General features: G+C 39.9%; 1 protein-coding gene across 1 annotated transcript; it reads left to right on the top strand.

Annotated features, from left to right (window-relative positions):
• The first annotated feature begins 3692 nt into the window (after positions 1-3692).
• Positions 3693-11949, top strand: LOC146307054 (NACHT, LRR and PYD domains-containing protein 3-like). The gene is made up of 9 exons (XM_084711462.1): positions 3693-3781; positions 5436-5495; positions 5749-6028; positions 7109-7210; positions 7501-9367; positions 9448-9621; positions 10095-10259; positions 10383-10429; positions 10982-11949. The coding sequence occupies exons 2-9, from the start codon at positions 5466-5468 to the stop codon at positions 11563-11565; spliced, it is 3249 nt and encodes a 1082-aa protein (XP_084567588.1). The 5' UTR covers positions 3693-3781; positions 5436-5465; the 3' UTR covers positions 11566-11949.
• The last annotated feature ends 9230 nt before the right edge of the window (positions 11950-21179 follow it).

The raw sequence follows: 21179 nt of genomic DNA, 5'->3' as shown, positions 1-21179 counted from the left end.
CATGTTCTTTGCACAAAGTAAAAGTGTGGTTTTGTAACATTTTCGTGCTGTAATTCACATGAGAAAAATCACATCTGACTTATATGGAAAACATGGGAAGTTTTTTCCTGTAAGGGACCAACCACTGTTACAACTGGGGACAACTGTAACACCTCTTGGCTTAAAATTAATATTACAGACTTGTCTTTATTAGTGAAAATATATCAATTACATTATTAATTAGTGCACATATATCTGTTTCTTATATTAAAATATGAGTTGTTTATATCAGTTAGTCTTTGAGTTATTTTTGAAAATGTAAAACAAAGGTTACAATTGCCCCCAGTCTCCCCTACAGATCAGAACATCTCAGCAGTTATTGATCAGATTGACATAAAACTTACTGATCACACCGATGATCTCCAGAGGATGAATCCTGATTTTACGTGACGACCCCGTGACCTTTCCTCTAGCACCTCCCCTCAGGTCTGCGAGGACGCCACCAGGGGGCAGTGACGCCGCACACAGAGCACAGTCAGAGGGAAACTAATATAGAACATTACAAACAAGATTATATTCACAAATGAAATAAACAGCGAGTGGAGTCATTAACAAAAGATGAGAACATGCAGGAACACGGCGACACACTCATCACTCACCTGATAATTGTTTTCAAAATTGAAGCGCTGCAGCTCTGTTTAATTAAAGATGTTAATGAAATCCTTTTGAGGAACAGAACATTTACTCAAGGACCATATTTAAAGGTGCAACGCGTAAAAGTCACTCTATGTCAGCAAACGTATTTGCTGTGGACAGTGGAGTCGTGACTGAAGTCAAAGAGACATAAAAACAAACAAACGAGGAAATCATGCAAAAAAATAAACACAAAGAAGAAATGCAGAGACCTCAGAGACGCAAAATGACCACAATGATCGGTAAAACAATGACATAGAGCCGTAAAACAACCTCAAAGGGCTGCAAAAAGACTGAAAAGAGATAAAAAATGAACAAAAAGAGATCCAGACATACCACACAAATATAAAAAACAACAACAAACACACAAAAATGATCAAAAATGCATTTAAAATGACAAGAAAGACACAAAACAACCACAAACAACATCTCTTTCAGTCTCGATGTCTTGGTCCTGAGTCTCTTCACATGTCAGGGCCCCGATTCATCTGTCCTTGAGTTTCCTGATTATATTTTCAGACTTTGTGTTGTGGTACTTTGTGTTCTGTACGACTGTTTTTTTTCCTTTGTGCTATGCGGTGTTTCAGCCAATCAGCTGAAGACAGAGAGAGTGAGAGAGGGCGAGAGAGTTAAATTGAAATGTTGAGAACAAATTGCTTGTTTCCTCGAGAGAAGAAGAGAAAACACTACAAGTTGACAGACGTGTGTGTGTGTGTGTGTGTGTGTGTGTGTGTGTGTGTGTGTGTGTGTGTGTGTTGTGTAGTAATTATATCAGCAGTCAGAGTTGATGGATGATTAAGGTTTCTATCTGCAGCCTGAGGTGCCCATTAATCTGACATCACTACTGTGTGCGTGTCAGTTTGAGTCTGTATGTAGCAATTATTGTACTATCAGAAGTGTCTGTCTGTCTGCGCAGCTCAGAGGAGCAGATATGAAACTAACTTCACTGCAGCAGCAGCAGTGTGTTTGAGTTACAGAGGAGATTCTGGGTGTCGTCTCTCCACACACAAGCAACAAAAGATAGAATAAAAATAAATACAGAGTACAACAGAGCGTCAAGAAAAAAAAAATACTGAGGTGGTGCGAGTAAACATAATAATTTGGGAATAATCTTTGCAGAATAAAGTTGTAATTTCCGTGTCTGGAGAAAACAAGACTCTTCTGTTCTTCAGACACTGAATCAAAACATGTCATCCACATCCCTCATTTGACAAGTGGTCTAAGAGTTGGACTGGTCTCACGGCAGACTATTCAAATAAAAAATAAAATAAAATAAAATGAACCAAAAAGAGATACAAAATGACAAAAAAGAGACAACTTTTGTAATCAAGCTTGCTTACGTTAGTTAGCTGTTTTGTCTTCATCTAGAAATGTTCTGGTTCAGTCAGTAACATGAAATTTTGCTCACTGGATCACAGATTTCTCTGTAACTTTCACATGTTTAGACGACATCCAACACAAAAGTGTCTTATGAGAACTTCAGTGTGTGTCTGTGTGCGACAGTGACGATGTCGGTAACATTAGCCAGGAAGTGGCTGAATGCTAACGTTAGCTGTCATCTCACGGTTATCAAATATATTTAGTGGACACTGAATTCACTCAAACTTTTGAGTGTCTATTTTTTGATTTATAAAGTAAAGAAAAAAGAAATAATCATCCACAGTCTTTAAGCAGCAGCGATATCACTGCAGGCCCGATAGCTTTAAAGATCTGATGTTTAAATTAAAAAACAGTCACAACCCAGAAAACAGGTTAAAATGTTCTGAATGGTGCTGTGGACAGAATATAATCTCCTGCAGATGGTTACAGAAGTCTGTAAGGATTCTGAAAATACCTTCAGAACGGCTGAATGTTGTTAAACGACCTTCAGGGCTTTTCTAACAGCGCCGAGGATTCATCTGTCAGAGAAAACGCTCCGACTCGAATGTAATGGGCCGACCTCGGTGTGTGCGGTCCTCTACATCTACTGTACCTACGTCTCTTTATGTCAGTGGAATGTGAAGAACGTTTCCTTGAGTAATGTACTAAAGAACAAGTTTGAGGGTGCTTCTCTTTGAGTGCAGTCTTATAGAAAATACTTTGAAATGAGCTTCAATACAGAAGAAAAACCTGCTTTTACATAAATGCAGGAGTCAGAATGATCTAATGAGATCAGATGTTTCTGTAAGAAAGAGTTCTTTAAGGACTGGATAAAACCTCCAGAGATGGTTCTGAGTGGAACTATTCCACCATAGAAGGGTTCTCCTTTAAACACTCTCATAGGGGGTTCTGGATGAAACCTTTCACAGATGGTTGTAGGTAGTTCTGGGTGGAACCATTTCACCAGAGAAGGGTTCTCTCTAAAACCTCTAATAGGGGGTTTTAGGAGGAACCTTTCACAGTTAGTTGTGGTATAATCCTTTATGTTGGGTTCTCTGTAGGTTCCTCTGGGAGGGTTCTAGACAAAACCCTTGGAATATAAAAGGGTTCTCAATAGATCCCCAGAGGTGGGTTCTTGTAGATCCCCTTGGGAAGATCCTCAAGGAATATCAAAAAGTTGGAATATTAAATAGAAGGAAAAGAAACAGAAAGGGTTCTGGGTGGAACCATTTTACCATGAGGGTTCTCTGTAGAACCTCTCCAAGGTGTTCTGGGAGGAACCTTTCATATGTAATTGTGGTATAATCCTTGATGTTGGGTTCTCCATAGATTCCCTTGGGTGGGTTCTAGATGAAACCTTTGGAATATAAAAACAAAATCTTGGTAGCACCCATTGGGTGGGTTCTTGAATAGGACAGGATAGAACCTCCAAGGAACCCAGAGTCTCTGAGTCTGTGTCTAATTTCCCAGCAGGATGTTGATGTCATGTTGTTTCTCTTCTCTCTCAGACTGAATGACGAAGACGTGGACTTTTGACTTACTGTCATAACTTTTATAGACGTTCAGTAAAACTCTGTTCAGACTGACAGACATCAGATGGAAGGAGAAACTATCGTCTCTCGCGTCTCTTGTTCTGGAAAGTTAATCACCTTCATTTAAAAACAATTTTGACATAAAATTTGAGGTATTTTTGATTTTATTTTTTTGTCCTGACGTACCTGCTGGAATGACCTTCTTGGAAATAACTTGAGTAAGTGACTTTCTTTGCTTTGTCTCTTAATATTGTCTGTCAGTTGTGTGTTTGTATCCAGTTTCATACTAAAACTTTCATTTATTTATTCTTTTCTTCATTACCCTGTGAACTCATCAGTGTTTGTTAAATCATATTAAAACTGTAGAAGTATCCTGGCTTCTGATTGGCTGATACACCAGGTGTTAACAGCAAAAAAGCCAAGGTCCTTTTGACCGTTTTCAAATTCATATGGGCAGTATTTAAAATGTTTTTATATAAATTACTCAAAAGGCAAATTGCCGTTGTTATATCATTACTTTCTACCCAGCTGGGGATGCGTCTTGATTGCTTAGCAACTATCACTGTCTTCAATTTCCTGACATTAAAATACAAATAATTAATTAATTAGACTCAATTAAGAAAAATGTAAAGGAGACCAGAGACGGTTGTTCTACTGTGTGCCAAAATATCTGGTGTCTTTGGAAGCTTTCAGGTGTTCACTGGAATTTGAAATATAGTTTTGTTGGTTTGAACAAGTTTTGGATCCATGGTGTGAGTTTAAAGGAAAAAAGAAGATGATTATCTCTTTTTTACATGACGTGATACGTATTTCTTAGTACTCATTACTTACTTAGCATTTAATGATGTTTGGTTCACTGTAGATAATCACAGTTTATCATCTGAAGCACACTTAATAATGATAATGATAATAATTATAATCAGAGATCATTCTGATGCAGACTTTGGACAGTTTTAATATTCGTTAATTACATTTATTTAAGTGTGAATTATATCAGAATGTGGTTACTTGTGTGTGAAGCCATGGAGAAAACAAATGAGTAATACCTCTACAATCCACCCTTTTAATAAACCTGTATAATTCTTATCAAGAACACTTCCTCAGTATCAACTCTGAAAGTCTTCCTCCAGGAATAAAAACCAGTTTCTGCAGTCTGTCCAAAGGTTGACATGGCTTGTGGGTGTAAAACCTTACAGGGAAACAAATCAACATTTATGTCACTTATGGGCATCGCTGCCAGACAATGATTAACTTTTATACAGAAGCTTTACAGAAAACATTTTTTTTTACAATTGAATTATGATACTGCAGTAGATTACTGTAAATCTGAGTTACTGTATGTCATCAAACTGTTTTCATTAGGTTTGCAAGTGTAAACAACTCTAGAGGCACATTAGTTATGTGAAACATTAATTTAAGAAGCATTAACAATTTAAAAGAACAGAAAAAAACAGCTGTTCTTGTGTGTCTGTCCTGATCAAAAAAATAAAAATGTTTCTGCAAAAACAAAACAATGTCAAATGGGCCACAGCTGACCGTTCTGAAGTCCCGCCCCTTTTAGAACCATGGTCAACATTGTCATTTCCTGTTTCCTGTAGGCCGACATATGTGCTAGACTCATCTATGTTGAAATAATTTGTAAAAGAGTGACTTGTAAAAGCAACAACAGTCACATCTTAAGTTAGATAATGTAAAAAAAAAAAAACTACAATTGTTAGCTAGCTAGTTAGCTAGTGTTTGGCTCAGTAGTAAAACTCTAGTTAACTAGCAAGCTAGTTACATCTGATTGCTAATGTTAGCTTCACCTGCCAAGACAAAGTTTTCCCTCTTTAATGTTTTTGTTGTTGTTGTTGTTTGAATTTTTTCCAAAAGGTCAAAGCTGAAGCTGACTGACCAACCAAAATGAACACCCCTGCAGCCCACAGCACAAAGGTAAACTCTGGTGAAACATCAGGGGAAAACTTAACTGTGTTATTCCAAGACAATATAAAGAGAGAGAGAGAATAATTGTTTGAGGCTACACGCTGTTAATGACATAATTTGTTGCATGAATTAAGTCTACTTTCTAAACTTCTTCATATGCAAATTCATGAATTTGAACACATTTTATCCCAAAAGATATGAATCTGTAATTAACCCACTAGGGAAAGTGAATGAGTGTCTGATGTTCGTCTGATCTTATCAGGGAGCAGAGATGGTGAAAGTTAAAGAGCTGCTTTTGGAAACACTGCAAAACTTTGGACACAAGGAACTAAAAACCTTCAAGTGGTACCTACAGCAGCCTCACGGTGGCTACCCCCCATTCCCAAAGTACCGGCTAGAGAAGGCAGACATCCTGGACACGGTGGATTTGATGGTGCAGAAGTACGACCAAGAGGTCATGGAAGTGGCCAAGATGATTTTAGGGAAGATGGACAAGAAGAACCTGGTGAAGGGTTTGTCAAACAGCAGCTCAGAACTAGAAGGTAGGCGATGAAAATCCACAAGAATTGTGAAAACAGAGAGAAAAAACAATATGTTGCTGCACGCACGTTTTTAAGTCAAGTAATTTATGCAAACAATTTATACAGACTAAGTAGATATCAAAGTGCAGCAGTGTGCTGCGAGGCATCCAATCTGCCAGAAATCCAAAAGCAGAAAAAGAAAAGAATGGAGTACACAGATTTATCAGTTCGTCACCCCAGTTTAGACGTGGAATAGTTTTCACACAGTGGAGTCTAATTTTGCATTGCTATTTTATTCCCTTACAAAACTTTTGGCAGATGAAAGTTCTCTTTAAATCTTTCAAATACATTTTTTTTAATCTTTGCCTGTCATCACTTCCAACGTGTCAAATACAGCAGCTTCGTCTGTGTCCCTCTGCTTCAAACTATGACACTCCAGGTACCACTTGAACGTCATTCCTGGCAGCACCCCTCTAGCGTTATGGTTTGAAGTACAGTTGAAGCCAGGTGATGTAGAGCAAACAACTTTCTGGAATCGAGGAGGTGGAGCAGATCGACGGGTCAAACAAACGGGACTCTCACACAGGAGACCGGCTGGCTTGTGTCCCACTGGAAAACAGAAGCTAACATTGGCTACAATACTTGGCTAGATGTAGGCAACAATAATACTTGAGAAGGTTAAGAGAATCATAATACCTGGGCGGGTTTAGGATAATGCCATGTTTGGGGTTATGATATTTCTGTTACATTACTATATCATGTGACGTCACATAACGTTGTGTACCTTAACAACTTTTAGTAACGTTTTGCTTTTCGCACAACTTGTGAAACCCGTTCTCCTGCCCTGTTTCTCTTTAAGCCATCCATCCACCACCTCTAGATGCTGAGTTTCTTGCTCTACATTCTACCTCAAAGCGTCTCTGATGACAAAACATCAGTTTCAGACAAGCTGGCGAGGGGACTCACTGTCAATCTCATGAACAAGGCTGGATACATATACATTATAAAATCAGCTATAAGTTGCAAATTCTGTGCCATAACTCTGTGCAACATCTTTTTGGAATATCAGAAGTCATGTATGTGTCATGCATCCGTGTTTAGGGGATGTCAGTGATGTTGTGGAGACCACTGAGGACACAGGAGCTTCTGCAGTTCCACCCCAGGCCTCTCCTCATCCTCACGTCTACAACAGTCCACCTAAAGGTAAGGCTGTTCTTTGGGGTCTGGGGTTGTCATGAGAGCAGAGGTCTGCCTCTTGGCTTTGTCTCATCTTGGCTACTGCAGATTTTTGGCAGAACTTTGGTTGCAGCGGCATCTGCTTTTCAGAGTTCCTGTGGTGATAATGGATCCATGGTGTCACAGCAGGGAGTGAAAGCAACTGGCTTTCCCCCAGTTTCAACACAGTATCACTCCCAACTTGTCAAATATTAGAAAGTTACACATTCTAATCCTTGTACCTCTTTTCATCATGGATATCATTTTCTTCCACACAGATGTGAATACTCCACCTCCAGAGCCCCCAGAACCGATTATATTGCACCAGCAAAGACTCCAATCTCACCTCCAGACCGACTTTATGTGTGCTCGAGAGGGCATGGCAGAGAGGAGGGATGAGCAGTGTCTGGATGACATCTTCACAGACTTATTCATCACATTTGGTGGGGAAATACACATCAATGAACAGCATGAGATCATGCATATGCAAAGGCGTGGAGAAGCCGAGACAGAGATACTAATTCAACCAAGCGACATATTCAAAAGCCCAACTGGAAAATACAAACCCATAAGAACAGTGCTGACAACTGGAGTTGCAGGAATTGGCAAAACGTTCCTTGTTCGAAAGTTTGTGTTGGACTGGGCTGAGAGAAGAGCAAATCAAGATGTGCACCTTATATTACCCTTTACTTTCCGTGAACTGAATTTACTGAAGGGAAAGAGGTTTTGTTTGGCAGCACTAATCCACACGTGCATCTGGGAAACCATAGACATCACAGAGGAGGAACTTAACAACATCTTCATAGAACTACAGTCATCAGGAAACCGCAATTTCAACAAGAGTAAATACAGACTTCTGTTTGTGTTGGATGGACTGGATGAAAGCCGCCTTCATCTGGACTTTGCTCCTGAAAGGCTGCAACCTGACTTCAATGTGACACAGTCAACTACCGTGGATGTGCTGCTGACAGCCCTCATCAAGGGGACACTGCTTCCCTCTGCTCGCATCTGGATAACCACACGACCCGCGGCGGCCAGTCAGATCCCTCCAGACCTTGTCCAGAGCATGTCAGTGGTGAGAGGGTTCAATGATCCACAGAAGGTGGAGTACTTCAAGAAGAAATTCCCAGATGAAGAGCAAGCCAGCACAGTCATTTCCCATATCAAGGCATCACGAAGCCTCTTCATTATGTGCCACATCCCAATTTTCTGCTGCATCACGGCTCAAGTTCTAAAAAATGCTTTGAAAACCAGAAGACACAAAGAACTGCCCAAAACCCTGACTGAGATGTACACTGAATTCCTGGTGTATCAGATCAAACAGACAGAAGAGAAATGTGGCATAAAAAAGAGTGTTCAGTACATTCAGTCATTAGCAAAACTAGCTTTTCACCAGCTGAAGAAAGGCAACCCGATCTTCTATGAGAAAGACCTGAAAGACAGTGGCCTTAACTTTGGTAAAGCCTCACTGTACTGTGGAGTTTTCACAGAGGTCTTCCAAGAGGTGCCTAGATATAGGAAGGACAATGATGAGGGTAAGATGTTCAGCTTTGTCCATCTGAGCCTTCAGGAGCATCTGGCTGCCCTTCATGTGGTGATGTCGCTCATTAATGACAACAAGAATGTACTTGCTGAGCCAAAGCTGACACGGGAATGTCTGCTCTCGCTTTGCAAGAGAAAACCCCTAACAGAAGTCCACGAGCTTGCAATCAACAAGGCCTTAGAGAGTCCAAATGGGCACCTGGACTTGTTTCTACGCTTCCTCCTGGGCCTGTCCCTGCAGAACAATCTGGATCTCCTTAAGCGCCTGTTGAGGACGACACAGGGGTACTCTCAGAACAACCTTGAAACTGTCAAGTTCATCAAGGAAAAGATCAAGGAGGACACATCTAAAGAGAGGAGCATCAATCTCTTCTACTGTCTGAACGAGCTGAAAGACGATTCTCTTGTGGAAGAGATCCAACAGTACTTGAATTCAGGACATCTTTCTGCAGACAGGCTCTCTCCTGCTCACTGGTCAGCTCTGGTCTTCATCTTACTGTCATCAGAAGAAACACTGGAGATCTTTGACCTGAAGAAGTACTCTGCTTCAGAGGAAGGTCTCCTGAAGCTCCTGCCAGTGGTCAAGGCCTCCAAGAAATCACTGTACGTACACAGAAAACAAACATGCCAGAAATATAAGCACATTTGTTTACTCATTTCTGTTTTGGCAAATTATTTCTCAGGCTGAGTGGCTGCAATCTGTCAGACATCAGCTGTGAAGCTCTGGCTTCAGTTCTCAGCTCTCCATCTTCAAAACTGAGGGAGCTTGACTTGAGTGACAATGACCTGCGAGACTCAGGAGTGATGCATCTCTCTGCGGGCCTCGAGAGTCAACACTGTGCCCTGCGGATTCTTCGGTAAGGATGCATTCATTTGTTAATCTGCTCACAATTACAACTAAGTCGCCAATGTAGGACTCTTTGCAGGATACCTTCTCACTCAAGACAGGAAGCCCTCATAATTAAACAGCAGTTGCATAGTTGGTCCACGTCCTCCAGAACAAGACATAGCAGCAGCAGCAGCAGCATGACAATGCTATGGTTAAGGTTTTGGTTTGGTTTAGTTTTGGTTCGGTTTTAGGCTGTCCACAGAGACCAGATTCAGATTCAGGCAACCTTTGCACTGTGATGTCACCAATTTTGGGCATTACGACCATCGCCATCTTGTTTTGTTTGGAACAGGAAAAGAAAAGAATAAAGTCATCTTATTTGTGCACAGATTGATTGACTGTTAGTACCAGATGAGCAATGCACTACGCCCTCATGCAAAGCTTGCAAAAATCAGAACATACAGTTGACTTTGTCAACTATATACATGTCTGTGTGTGTAGACTGTCAGGCTGTATGATCACAAAGGAAGGCTGTGCTTCCTTGGCTCGGGCTTTGAAATCCAACCCCTCCCACCTGAGAGAGCTGGACCTGAGCTACAATCATCCAGGAGAAGAAGGAGCAATGCTGCTGTCTGCTGGACCGAATGATCCAAACTGGAAACTCAAGTATGAACTGACAACGACAAACAATTTATCCACCACAGTGATTAAAGAGTGTTGGATCACGTTAAAAAAAAGGTATATGCAAAAAGTAATGACAGCTAATTCTGACTGTGTTCCTTCCTCTAGCCTTGAACATGGTGGAGAGCAAAGACTGAAACATGGACTGAAGAAATGTAAGTTTAGAGCCGCTCACACTACACACAGCTATTTAATCAAAACACTTATGAGAAAAGGCCAATCAACAATTCCATTCAAAGCCACAAAGAATCTCTCAGCTATGAAAAAAAGGCTTTCAGTCATCAGTTTGATATGTCAGTGCAAACCTTTCAAAGAAGATGACAGAGCTACTAATTCACCCTTTGCTGAGCCCCGCCATCCTTAGTTACTGTTGCTAAGCCTGCCAAACCAAAAAAGTAAAGTTACTGCAGCTAGTAAGCTAGTGTTAGTTAGCCAGACATGCTAACATTTGCAGATGAAGACAGTTTAATCCATTCACCACACATGTGCTCTTCTGTTTCATGTTTTGAAAAGATGACAAAAAAGACGTCACCGTCCAGACTCATGAAACGCAGAGTATCGCTCTGACAGCTCTAGTTACAGTTGCTAAACTATGATTGGACAGTTGCTGTTTGGCGGTGGGGCTTATCAAAGGGTCAATTGGAGTAGCCACACCCGGCGTGTTAAATATAAACTGCAGCTGTTTTGTGTCTCGTCTTGTCCTTCAGATGTCTGTGAACTCACGATGGATGAAAACACAGCACACAGAAACCTAAAACTGTCCGACAGCGGCACAAAGGTGGCGGCAGTCGAACAGGAGCAGCCGTGTCTTGATAACCCCGACAGATTCGACTGCTGGCTTCAGGTGCTGTGCAGCACTGGTCTGACTGGCCGCTGTTACTGGGAGGTGGAGTGGGAAGGCAGGGTTTATGTAGCAGTGACGTACAAAGGAATCAGACGGAGAGGAGAGGGAGCTGACGGCTGTCTTGGAGGGAATGACCACTCCTGGATGCTGCTCTGTGAGGACGACGGTAGTTTCACCGTCCGACACGAAGACAGATCTATGCCCGTTCATCCTAAGTGGTCTCCTGTCTCCAACAAACTGGCAGTGTTTCTGGACTGTCCTGCTGGCACTCTGTCCTTCTACAAAGTGGTCTCAGACTCCCTGATCCTCCTCCACACCTTTGAATCTACATTCACTGAGCCTCTATACCCTGCGTTCGGCTTCGGGTTCGGGTGTGGATTTGATTGCTTCGGTTCCTCTGTGTCCATATGTGAGGTGGAGGACAGCATCTTCTTCTCCGACTGTTGAGTGAAGACAGTTGCTCAAATGAAACCAGTAACTTAATTTCTGGGATGTTGAGACCTGGTGTTGAAGAGTGATGCAGTTAAAACCAAAAAGTGGAAATTAAGTTGTTGAACTACTGTTTCCAATGTCAACAATTGACTCATCCTAAGTCCCGCCCCTTTTTGAGTTGAGCAAACTTGAAGCCTCGGTCAACTTTCTCTTTTTCCTGTAAAAGCGGAACCTGACATGCCAGATGGTTTGTTAGACAGAACTGTGATATAGAAGGGCTACAGAGTCGACATGTTAATTTTGAGACACGCAGCGGCAATATTATTCAAAGTTTACCAGCGATTAAGCAGAATTCTCAAACCAGGAAGTGAGACAGGGGTCCTTCGGGTTTAGCTAACTCTTTTAAGTCATATTTTATTAAAAAACCTGATGGAGATCTGGGACACAACTTTAAAGGGCCAACATTTCCAAATATATATATATATATATTTTTTTTTTTTTTCTGCCACAGAGCAAAGGTAATAATTAAAAGAATTAAAGCAAACCAAAACATTTCTTAAAGAGTACATTTTCATCAAAAAAAAAGTCCCAATTCTCAAGAACAGGTGATATTCTAAAGCTAATAAAAGTATATGAAACTAATGGAAACTGTTCAACTTGTGTGATTAAATGCATTTCAATACAGACTGATACTGTATGTGCCAACATGATGACAGAATACTTTGAAACTCAGCTCCTCTCTTTGTGAAGGTCTGAGGGAAGATGTGAAGAGGTGGGTGTCGTGCTGCAGACCTGGTTAATACAGCTCCATTTCAGCTGGGGAAACCTGATTATTTGGCGGTGTGAACCTTTAACCGCCTTTAAAAAGGCTTTATTAAGAGTGTGAAAGCCTCGTGCACATTTACTCTGCTGCTGAATCCCCAGATTCACACACACATTCATCCTCTGCTGGTAATCCAAACTACAGAGAGCTGCCGGTGTGTGTTTGCTTTATTATGTGTGTGTGTGTGTGTTTCAGAGTGTGTCTCAGTGTGTTTGAGTGTGTGTGTGAGCTCCAGGGTAAATAGCGTCTGATTTGTACTGTGACTCTGCAGCCTTCAAATCTATTTTCTCTCAATGTCACACAAACTCTCTCTCTCTCTCCTTGTGTGTGTGTGTGTGTGTGTGTGTGTGTGTGTGTGTGTGTGTGTGTGTGTTCAGGGTTTCATGTCAGGTTATAATCCTGTCAGGCTCAGAAACCTGAACTGACATGAACAAGAGAGAGAGAGAGGGGGATGAATGACAGACTCTCTCTCCCTCTCTCTGTCTGCGGTAACCATGGTAACAGTCTCCGTCACCACAGCCGCAGGTTGGAACCCGTCTGCCTCTGTGCCCTTTAGCAAAAAAGTCTGAAAGGGTGAGAAATTGTACAAAGAAGAGGGGAGTCTTCCATAAAACTCTGCTCTGAACCTGCAAACAGCAGGAGAAATATCAAACTCAAATTTTAAAACTACACAAACACCTGACTAAAAACTCCAAAACTGAAAAAATATCAAACTAAAGCCTCTGACAAAGACAGAAATATCATCAAAAGACTACAACAGAGACAAAAATCCATCTGACACACAGACCACAACCGAGAAATATCAAATTAAAGATTCTAAAACTGAGAAAACATCCAAGATAAACATAAGTAAAGACTTTAAAACCAACGGCGACTAAAAAAGTCTCAAAAAGCCATCTAAAGAAGATTCAGTGGATTGAAATGTTATTAATTACTCTAAAAACAGACAGAAATATTAAACTAAAGACTCAGAAAATCACAAAATTCCATCTAGACCACAGAAGAGAAATATATCACACTTAAGGATCTAAAAACAGTCGGAAACATCGAAATTAAGATTAAAAAAGTTCACAAAGATCCATCTTAAGACCGCAGATTAGAGAAATATCAAACTAGAGGCTCTAAAAACAGACAGAAACATCAAACTAAAACACCCCAAAACCCAGAGGTGAAGACCCTGACACAGACAGAAATATAAAACCTGACAAAAATATCCAATTAAAGACTTCAGAAACATCAAACTAAGGACTAAAACTGACAGAGATGTCAAGTGGAAGAATCTAAAATAGACTAAATAAGAAACCGGAGCCTCTAAAACCATCAGATATATCAAACCTGAGACCTTACAACCAACAGAAATATCAATCTAAAGAGTTTAAAACTGACGAGATGTAAAAGTAGATTGATAGGAATATCTAAAGACTCTAAAACTGACAGAAACACCACACCGGGGACCTGAAAACCTAAAGAAACGCCGCATGAAACGGAGAGGGAAAATCAAAAAGAAAGGAAAAGGTAATCAGAAGTGATCAGGATGATGGACAGAACCAACACCTCTCTGCTCTCTGTGTCTCTAATGAGCAGTTTCACTCTGTGTTGTAATAAAAGGTTGGTGAGACAGAATATGAAACCGTCTTTTCTCCTGCTGTCACACTGCAGCGGGCCTCCGAACGTGTGTGTGTGACTGATATTACCATATCAATGGTTTCCTTCTGATAGCTTCCTCCCACTTCTTCTCTCTCCTTTTCTGTTGGGATGTAATTGTGGCTGATTATCAGAGGAGCGCTGTTATCAACACAACACACACACACACACACACGCACACACACACACACACACACACACACACACGCAGACGGGGGATGTGAATCAGAGCAGGTAAATGTTGAAGCAGAAGAGCAAGTCGTCTGTCGAGGAGAGAACAAAATAAATCGCTTCACTGAGCAGAGAAATGTGAAAAAAGGAGAAAGGAGGTACAAAATGCTGGACGAGACGGCGGCTGTTTACAGCTGCTATCAACATGCGTCCCGGGTGATGTGATCACAAGTGGACGTCACTTCACGCCTCCGAATACGAGGCGAAAGCTGGAGGGGAGCTGCAGGTCCTGGTGATAATTCTCCAGAGACGCCTTATACATCAGCACGTTGTTTTCACGTTGTCACTTTACATTTTTGCCATCAGAATCAGACAAGTCAGGTCGAGTCCCTGCTATAAATCAAGCAAAGGAGGAACTGAGGAGGCGTCCCGTTTTCTAATGTTTCTGCACCGCAGGAACTATGAACCATCGTTGTTCGAGTTTTTCACAGTACGTCTGCGTTGAAGTTACCTTGTGAGGCAAAAATATCAAACAAAAGACCCTGAAAACAGACAGACATATCAAAATAAAGACTACACACACACAGAAAAGGAAAATATTAGACTAAATACTCTAAAAGAGGTTACAGAAATCCTGTTTTAAAACAGTTTTTAAACTTAGTTTAAGTTTTTTGTCACAGTGGCTGGTTATTATTTTAACTATTTTAACACTCTAGTTTAATTATCTAACAACAGTTTTACATTTTCATCTCATTTTGTTGTTGTTTTATTCCTATCTTTAGCTTTTAGACTTTTATAGTGTTGGTTTTAAAGGCACTTTGTAAAAAAAAACACTCATTTATTCTTATTTATGACTTTTTTTTGAATATTTTGTATCATAATTCTCCAGTTGAATGAGTTGTTCTTTATGTCTTTCTTCCTCTTCATTAACACAGTTTAAAATTCATTAGCAGTCTTAAGGGTTAATGTCACTAACATAGATGCTTAATCACTGCCAGATGATCACAGTGTGTATAAATATACATGTTTGCAGGAGCAGACTGGTGACAGAGTGTCAGCAGGCTGCATTTAACACCTTGTGACATATTTAATGGGTTTAACAAACCAATTTGCTGCGTTTAACTTTTTTTTTCCCATGAAATTCAGCTGCGGTTTTCTCCAACAGCAAATATGAATATTTATAATTTTATACAAGCTGATGAATGTTCTCAGCACAGTGAGACAACAATCATACTCATGTTTCAGCCTGAAGAGAAACAACAGTCACTTATTACCACAGAAGAAGAAGGTGAAAAAGAGAACGGAGCAGTTTGGATGTTTTTTTTTTGTGTTCAAAGTTTCCAAACGGCCACCAGGGGTGAGAGATGCCACAAAACTGATCTCAGAGCTGATATAGATTCTCATTAAGCAGCTAATGAACTATCATATAAGTGAATTTAATGTCATAATTCACTACTATTCTAATTCTGTAATGTAAGTAATGTAGTTTTTACAGAAATATGCAGTCTTCATTTGTTTTACACAGAAACGTACACTTGACACTTAACATTAGTTTTATACATAAATATGTTATCTTTATGCTGTTTTTGGACAAATATATGCAAACTTTACGCACTTCACATTATTTTTACACAGAAATAAGTAAACTTTAAGCTCTTTTCAGTCAGATATATGTAAACTTTATGTTTTTTTAGATAGAAGTATGTTAAATGTATGCCTTTTAAAATACAAGATTTGTAAACTGTACATTTTTCACACAGATGTAAACTGTTTTTTTTTTTTTTTAGATATGTTCACTTTACACTTTTCTAAACAAAAAATATGCTATGTTATAATATATGCTATATATAATATAATATACACCTCAGGTTTTGGAGCTTTTACTACGTTTAAGCTGAATCTCTGACAACATAACAGTACAGAACTGATAACAAGTGTAAGACAATCACAAGTGTATTTCCCCTTTAGGATATGTTTATTTTAAGACTCTCATATGGCAGAATGTATTCATTAAATTTAGTTGCAAGGCTATTAGAGTACATTCACTCACTCTCACCTGTCTTCCCTGCAAATATATGTAGTGTGAATGTGTGTGTGTGTGTGTGCGTGTGTGTGTGATTGAATATAATTGGCTCCTACAGGAATTCAGTATTTTGCTGTATTTCTGCAAAATTCACAACTTTGCAGAAATCTCTGAGCACCAACAGACACGACCAATGACACGAATACTGGGGGTTTGCACCAATCAGCACGTTTTATTTCCCACTAACGAGGCTCGTTACAAAGACAGACAGGTGGGACACAGACAGACACACAGACTGACAGACAGACAGACAGACTCTCCTCCTTATTAAAGTCTAATAAATCACATGTGAGTGAGAAGATGAAGGTTTCTGCTTCATTATCTGGCTGTCCTGTTTGTGCAGTAATTAAATATCAATTAGCCCCGCCCATCTTCTTATCTGGGTCATGTGATTGGTCCGGCAAGACTTCAGCTGCATTAACATCAGTCTAATTTGGGAGATCAGACTGTAACAAAGAGCTGTGAATAACATTAGATTCATCCATCAAGGATTTAATTTCAGACAGTATCTCTCAGCCAATCAGATCCTCGGGTTTGACTAGAACGTCGCCACCAATCACAGAGCAGATCTGTCAAAGTAATGAACACTGCTGGGTGTGTGTGTGTGTGTGAGTGTGTGTGTGTCATTTCAGGAACGTGATTGGTTGCTTTTCTTTCATATTTCCACTACGGCTTCAGTTCATATGTCACAGTTAAAATGACCAGGACAACACACACACACACACACACACACACACACACACACACACACACACACACACACACACACACACACACACAGAAACATGTATTACCAGCAAACCAAGGTCCGCCACTAGTGTTACACCTTATACTGAAATGTAACTACTTTTTATACTTTTTAATGAAAAATATAGATTTAGACTGTACAAAAAGTAAAGCAGAAAAACAAAAATATGTAAACTGTATTTGTACACAAATTTATGTAAACTTTCCACTTTTGAAAACACAAAATATGTAAACTTTACAGTTTTTTTTTTAGCCAGAAATATTCAAACTTCACATTTTCCACAAAGGAGTACACATAAATATACAATCTTTGACTTTTTTTTTTTTTTTATAAAAACAGAAATAAGCACACTTTATGCTTTTTAGCCAGAGATGTGATGCCAGCTGTATGAACGCTTTTGAAAAAGTGGTTTCAGTATTGACTGTAACAGCTAAATAACTTTGTAATTCAAATAAATTATGACCTGTTTAGGACCCAAAACTCAAAGTGGAGGACTTGCCTGTCTTGACTTGGGACTTGAGTGCGAAGACGTGGGTCTTGCCTGTGACTCGAAAAAAAAACAACGACTTGGTCCCACCTCTGCTTTCTCCATTTTCACCTTCAACACAAACACAAACGTATCACACTGATGAACCAAACTTTCATTACACATCATGAAATTAAAGACGTGTTAATTATCTATAACAAATGCTGCATGGCTTGAAATGATGCCAACAAGGAGAAATCAAACACTCTTCTCAAGAGTGGAGGAAACCTTTAAACTTTAATTTTAAACACACACACACACACACACACACACACACACACACACACACAGGTTAGCGTCTGGAGAGGAAACATCACTTATTCAATATTCCATTACCTTCTCATTTGAGGCGAGGGACTCATTTATTCTCATCAGAGAGTGAGAGAGAAACAGGATATTGTGTATTAACCCCATCAGTGTAATGATGTGGAGCTTTTATATAAAGTTCATGATGAAACACCTCCGTGTGTGTGTGTGTGTGTGTGTGTGTGTTCACGGTGAAGACAGTTAGGATGGAGGGCGGAGTCTGTCTCTGGAACATGTATGTAGCTTTCCCAGCAGACACTGGGAGGCGCTGTGTGTCTATCAACACACACCACTTTCTGTCTATCTATTTCCTCTTGTTTCTTTTCTTTTTGTTTTTTTACACAAAATGTGTAAACCCTTTGGGGTAAATATAAAGTTTTTTTCTGTCAGGTTAGTTTAAGACTAGCTTTATACAGTGAACACAACTAGTTCCCCTTAATCCCTCAATTCCTTTCCTACTTCCTCATTTACCCTTGTATTTCCTCCTTCATTTTCTCCTGTATCTCTGTCTTCCTTCCCTCTTTCTTCATGTTCTCCCTTATGTCCTACTTCCATCCTTCCATCCTCATATTTTCATTTCCTTATGTCTGTCCATACTTTGTCATTTTCATACATAACTCATCCTTGATATCTTTCCTTCCCCGCCTTCTTGTGTCCACACATATAATAATCTTCCACCCTTCAATCTTTTTCTTTCCTTACCTTCATTCTCATTTCCAAATTTCCCATTTTTATCTCCTCCTCCTTTGCCTTCATTACCTCACCCGTTTCTCATTACCTAATTCCTTCCCTCCCTTCGCCTCCTCCTCCTCCTCTTCATCACCCAGGAACAGTTTTTCTTTTCTCAGTCTCTCCTCCTCCTCTTTCTGTCCACATTAGAAATCAGACTTCCAGCAGATAAATGGATGGTCTGAACAGATGGGTGGCCTAGTTTCAGCCTCTCTCCTCCTTCTATCGATCCCTCCGTCCCTCTATCAATAACCCATCATCCCTTCATCAGTCTCTGTAAAACACAATGTGCTGGAGGAGGAGAAAGAAAAGAACTCAGTGGAGAACTCTGAACCTCTGCAGAGGTTTTTCTTCTCACTTTAAAGATGGAATATTGTGGAAAACTACAGGAATTTTCTCGTGCAGTCGCAGGTGTTATTTTAAGTGCTGTTGAAGAAGGAAGCTCACACTCCTCACAGCTTCACCAACTTTCTGACATGGTAAAATTATTCAAATTATTCAAAGAAGGTACCCAGAACTCCTCAGAGTGACGTCAGACCTGGAAAAGCTAAAGATAGTTTTTCTGTTTCAGGGTCTGAATCAGGTTTTTACGCAGTGAGACGTCTGCCGTGTTCCAGGATCACAGTCAGGTTTATTAACAAATCGGTTTTCAAATACGAGGAATTTGTCTTATTGTGTTTTTAATGAACATTGTAAAAGACAAAATAAACAACTGGTGCCAGTCAAGAAGCACAGAATAGAAAACTCAACTCATCCTGATGCCTGCACTCTTAGAAATAAAGGTTCAGAAAGGGTTCTTCTTGAAGGGCTGCGGTTCTACCTGGTTCTAGTTAGCAGCTTTATTTGTATCTCTTAGAGTGAACAGAACAGAGTGGGTCGATTGTGAATGAATCCTAACAGGAACATCAAGGTCACACTATAATGTTTATTCAGTCATCTCACTTTGTTAATGAGACATCATTAATGACATCATCACTAATTAAAGAAATTATGTAAATGTACATCATTATCAGGATTACTGAACAATCAATAATTCAGCCTTAATTGATCAGAAAGATTCTAACAAACTGAGACTAGAAACCATTTCTATTGCTCTACTTCCTTTTCTTAGCAAAGTACAGTACATGGTGTGTGTGTGTGTGTGTGTGTGCGCGCGCACGTGTGTGTGTGTGTGTGTCAGCAGCAGGTAATCGGCTCAGCCACAGAGCTCAGAGACCTGTCCTAGGGGATTCTGGGTATTTTCATGTGTCAATTCACATTAGGTTCAACATGAGAAGAGTCCAACACAACCACACACACACACACACACACACACACACACACACACACACACACACACTAAAACATCTTTTTCCTCAATACATGACACACACACACATCTGTGTGTATTTCTTTCTGCAGGTGTATTAATCATCCAGGTGTAGATTCAGCACTCTGTCAGAAAGCTGAGAAGACTCACACACACGCACACACACACACACACACACACACACACACACACGCACACACGCACGCACGCACACACACACACACACACACACACACACAGCTGAGCTAAAACTCTTCACTATGTCTTGTCTGTCTCAGTGAGCTGTCAATCATCCAGTGACCACCCACACACTCAGTGATGGTGATTAATGAGAGCGACATTAAACATTGAACACACACTGATGTTGGTACATTTAAAGACATTGTTTATCTATTTAAACTGCACTGTTCTCTGTTTTTACTGCTCTGCTGTGAACGTTCCTCAGTGAACAGGAAATAAAGAGCTGTAAAATTAACAGAAGAAGAAAATAAAAACAGGATTATTAGACTATGAAAAAGGTTTCTAGTGGCTGAATTACATAAACTTCCTGACTTGTGGATCCTGTCTTAACTGTTTGGTAACCATGGTGATTAAGGTTAGAACCTGATTTAGGATAAAAAGCTATTACAGATGAACTGTTCCGTAGTCAGTGTTTCTATTTGAACTAACTTTAGGGATCATAAATACCCAGTCCAACATCACTTATCAACTTTTATGTCTGTTACCTAACAACCAATACTACTTTTCTACTACCAATACTACTTTTCTACTACCAAAACTACTCGTATTGTAGAGCTAAATAACTTTATAAATGTTGTTCTTTTTTAATCTTTGAAACATATTGGAACATACATTCAAACATACAGAAAAAACAATGATGCACTGGAGGTTTTAGTAAAGGTTAGTAAAATTTTAGAATGTAAAACAAAGCTAAGCTAGCAGACACAGTCTCCGGCTGGCAGCCATCATATACCGTTAGCTACTGTTTGCTCAGACTACTGTTAGCTACAGTTAGCCAACTCTACTACTGTGAGCTAAAACTACCACTAGCAAAGACCACTGCCATTAACTGGTGTTAGGTAACACAACCATTAACTACTGTTAGCTAACACTACTATTAGGTAATGCTATTGTTGTCTACCGTTAGCTAACACTCCTACCGTTCACTGCTGTTAGCTACTGTTTGCTGACAATACCATTAACCACAGAAAGTGAACACTAGCTACTCATAGCTACACTACAGTAAGCTAGTTAGTAACTATGTCAGCTACAATTACAGGTGGAAAAGTG

The sequence above is a fragment of the Lutjanus erythropterus genome, chromosome 22 (assembly GCF_056507025.1).
Source record: "Lutjanus erythropterus isolate fLutEry1 chromosome 22, fLutEry1.hap2, whole genome shotgun sequence".
Lineage (NCBI taxonomy): Eukaryota > Metazoa > Chordata > Actinopteri > Lutjaniformes > Lutjanidae > Lutjanus > Lutjanus erythropterus.
Note: the sequence above shows the minus strand (reverse complement) of the source record. Positions and strands in the feature narration are given on the sequence as shown.